The sequence below is a fragment of the Notothenia rossii genome (genome assembly GCF_949606895.1).
Source record: "Notothenia rossii genome assembly, contig: scaffold_388, whole genome shotgun sequence".
NCBI lineage: Eukaryota > Metazoa > Chordata > Actinopteri > Perciformes > Nototheniidae > Notothenia > Notothenia rossii.
The window spans coordinates 15,001-20,000 of NW_027639628.1; the positions used below are offsets into that span (position 1 = coordinate 15,001).

The 5,000-nt window shown below is 31.1% G+C and overlaps 1 protein-coding gene across 1 annotated transcript in view; it reads left to right on the forward strand.

The window, feature by feature from the left end:
* The window catches only part of dgkq (diacylglycerol kinase theta), a gene marked incomplete at its 3' end in the record, with an annotated part of 31,666 nt that overhangs the window by 14,079 nt on the left and 12,587 nt on the right, over positions 1-5,000 (forward strand). Inside the window, exon 9 of the mRNA XM_079695876.1 lies at positions 4,146-4,396. Coding sequence (XP_079552002.1) covers positions 4,146-4,396 — 251 coding nt within the window. The remainder of the gene's footprint in view (positions 1-4,145; positions 4,397-5,000) is intronic.

The following is a 5,000-nucleotide window of genomic DNA, read 5'->3' on the forward strand; positions in this document are numbered from 1 at the left end:
GTTATATTTCTAATGCTACTACTACTACTACTACTACTGATACTACTACTACATGTTATATTACTAATACTACTACTACTACATGTTATATTTCTAATACTACTACTACTGCAACTACTGATACTACTACTACTACATGTTATATTTCTAATGCTACTACTACTACTACTACTGATACTACTACTACATTTTATATTACTAATACTACTACTGATACTACTACTACATGTTATATTACTAATACTACTACTACTACATGTTATATTTCTAATACTACTACTACTGCAACTACTGATACTACTACTACTACATGTTATATTTCTAATGCTACTACTAATACTACTACTGATACTACTACTACATGTTATATTACTAATACTACTACTGATACTACTACTACATGTTATATTACTAATACTACTACTACTACTACTACTAAATGTTATATTACTAATACTACTACTACTGATACTACTACTACATGTTATATTACTAATACTACTACTGATACTACTACTACATGTTATATTACTAATACTACTACTGATACTACTACTACATGTTATATTACTAATACTACTACTGATACTACTACTACATGTTATATTACTAATACTACTAATACTACTACTACTACATGTTATATTTCTAATACTACTACTACTGCAACTACTGATACTACTACTACTACATGTTATATTTCTAATGCTACTACTACTACTACTACTACTGATACTACTACTACATGTTATATTACTAATACTACTACTACTACATGTTATATTTCTAATACTACTACTACTGCAACTACTGATACTACTACTACTACATGTTATATTACTAATACTACTACTACTACATGTTATATTACTAATACTACTACTACTGATACTACTACTACATGTTATATTTCTAATACTACTACTACTGATACTACTACTACATGTTATATTTCTAATACTACTACTACTGATACTACTACTACATGTTATATTACTAATACTACTACTGATACTACTACTACATTTTATATTACTAATACTACTACTACTACTACTACTACATGTTATATTACTAATACTACTAATACTTCTACTACTGATACTACTACTACATGTTATATTACTAATACTACTACTACTACTACTACTAAATGTTATATTACTAATACTACTACTACTGATACTACTACTACATGTTATATTACTAATACTACTACTGATACTACTACTACATGTTATATTACTAATACTACTACTGATACTACTACTACATGTTATATTACTAATACTACTACTACTACTACTACTACATGTTATATTACTAATACTACTACTACTGATACTACTACTACATGTTATATTACTAATACTACTAATACTACTACTACTACATGTTATATTACTAATACTACTACTGATACTACTACTACATGTTATATTACTAATACTACTAATACTACTACTACTACATGTTATATTTCTAATACTACTACTACTGATACTACTACTACATGTTATATTACTAATACTACTACTACTGATACTACTACTACATGTTATATTACTAATACTACTACTACTACTACTACTGATACTACTACTACATTTTATATTACTAATACTACTACTACTGATACTACTACTACATGTTACTAATACTACTACTACTACTACTACTGATACTACTACTACATTTTATATTACTAATACTACTACTACTACTGATACTACTACTACATGTTATATTACTAATACTACTACTACTACTACTACTGATACTACTACTACATGTTATATTACTAATACTACTACTACTACATGTTATATTTCTAATACTACTACTACTGCAACTACTGATACTACTACTACTACATGTTATATTTCTAATGCTACTACTACTACTACTACTACTACATGTTATATTACTAATACTACTAATACTACTACTACTACATGTTATATTACTAATACTACTACTGATACTACTACTACATGTTATATTACTAATACTACTAATACTACTACTACATGTTATATTTCTAATACTACTACTACTGATACTACTACTACATGTTATATTACTAATACTACTACTACTGATACTACTACTACATTTTATATTACTAATACTACTACTACTGATACTACTACTACATGTTATATTACTAATACTACTACTACTACTACTACTGATACTACTACTACATGTTATATTACTAATACTACTACTACTACATGTTATATTTCTAATACTACTACTACTGCAACTACTGATACTACTACTACTACATGTTATATTTCTAATGCTACTACTACTACTACTGATACTACTACTACATTTTATATTACTAATACTACTACTACTGATACTACTACTACATGTTATATTTCTAATACTACTACTACTGATACTACTACTACATGTTATATTACTAATACTACTACTACTGATACTACTACTACATGTTATATTACTAATACTACTACTGATACTACTACTACATGTTATATTTCTAATGCTACTACTACTACTACTGATACTACTACTACATGTTATATTTCTAATACTACTACTACTGATACTACTACTACATGTTATATTTCTAATACTACTACTACTGCAACTACTGATACTACTACTACATGTTATATTACTAATACTACTACTACTGATACTACTACTACATGTTATATTACTAATACTACTACTGATACTACTACTACATGTTATATTTCTAATGCTACTACTACTACTACTGATACTACTACTACATGTTATATTACTAATACTACTACTACTGATACTACTACTACATGTTATATTACTAATACTACTACTGATACTACTACTACATGTTATATTTCTAATGCTACTACTACTACTACTGATACTACTACTACATGTTATATTACTAATACTACTACTGATACTACTACTACATGTTATATTTCTAATGCTACTACTACTACTACTGATACTACTACTACATGTTATATTACTAATACTACTAATACTACTTCTACTACATGTTATATTTCTAATACTACTACTACTACTACTACTGATACTACTACTACTACATGTTATATTTCTAATGCTACTACTACTGCAACTACTGATACTACTACTACTACATGTTATATTTCTAATACTACTACTACTACTACTACTGATACTACTACTACATGTTATATTTCTAATACTACTACTACTGATACTACTACTACATGTTATATTTCTAATACTACTACTACTACTACTACTGATACTACTACTACTACATGTTATATTTCTAATACTACTACTACTACTACTACTGATACTACTACTACATGTTATATTTCTAATACTACTACTACTGATACTACTACTCCCACTACTACTACTGATACTACTACTACTACATGTTATATTTCTAATACTACTACTACTGCAACTACTACTCCCACTACTACTACTGATACTACTACTACTACATGTTATATTTCTAATACTACTACTACTGCAACTACTACTCCCACTACTACTACTGATACTACTACTACATGTTATATTTCTAATACTACTACTACTGCAACTACTACTCCCACTACTACTACTGATACTACTACTACTACATGTTATATTTCTAATACTACTACTACTGATACTACTACTACATGTTATATTTCTAATACTACTACTACTGCAACTACTACTCCCACTACTACTACTGATACTACTACTACATGTTATATTACTAATACTACTAATACTACTACTAATACATGTTATATTTCTAATACTACTACTACTACTGCAACTACTGATACTACTACTACTACATGTTATATTTCTAATACTACTACTACTGCAACTACTACTACCACTACTACTACTGATACTACTACTACTACTACAAGTTACACTACTATTGCTACTAGTTCTACTATAAGTTATACCTCCACGACTACTACTACTACTAGTTATACTTCGACTACAACTACTACTGCGACTTCTACTACTATCTTCGTATCTTAAACTATGCGATGTTTAGTGAAATATAATTATTTCTATATTTTCCAATTTTAATATTATTGTTGCTTTATTTGTATTATTAATATAATCATTGTCATGGTGTAATGGCGCGTGTTGTCCTGCAGGAGGCGGTGTTGCGCTCCTTCTTCCTCCCCGGGGATCCTCAGAACTTTGAGCTGAAGGAGGTCATCGCCGTGCAGCGTCTCCATAGCGACGACATCCTCAACCGTAACGGGGACCACGACAACCATTCCCCCGACAACGGGACCCCCGACAACCGGACCCCCCCGAGGGAGGGTTGCCCCGACAACGCCTGGCTGCTGAGGCTCCGCCCCCGTGACCCAGAGGTCATCGAGGTGTTCTCCAGCTGGAACAGGTGAGGAACAGCTGATCACACACACCTGTATTTACTGGTTCTACATACTGGTGTTCTCCCAGTCTGTTAATGGTTCTACATACTGGTGTTCTCCCAGTCTGTTAATGGTTCTACATACTGGTGTTCTCCCAGTCTGTTAATGGTTCTACATGTTGGTGTTCTCCCAGTCTGTTAATGGTTCTACATACTGGTGTTCTCCCAGTCTGTTAATGGTTCTACATGTTGGTGTTCTCCCAGTCTGTTAATGGTTCTACATACTGGTGTTCTCTCAGTCTGTTAATGGTTCTACATGTTGGTGTTCTCCCAGTCTGTTAATGGTTCTACATACTGGTGTTCTCTCAGTCTGTTAATGGTTCTACATACTGGTGTTCTCCCAGTCTGTTAATGGTTCTACATACTGGTGTTCTCCCAGTCTGTTAATGGTTCTACATGTTGGTGTTCTCCCAGTCTGTTAATGGTTCTACATACTGGTGTTCTCTCAGTCTGTTAATGGTTCTACATACTGGTGTTCTCCCAGTCTGTTAATGGTTCTACATACTGGTGTTCTCCCAGTCTGTTAATGGTTCTACATGTTGGTGTTCTCCCAGTCTGTTAATGGTTCTAC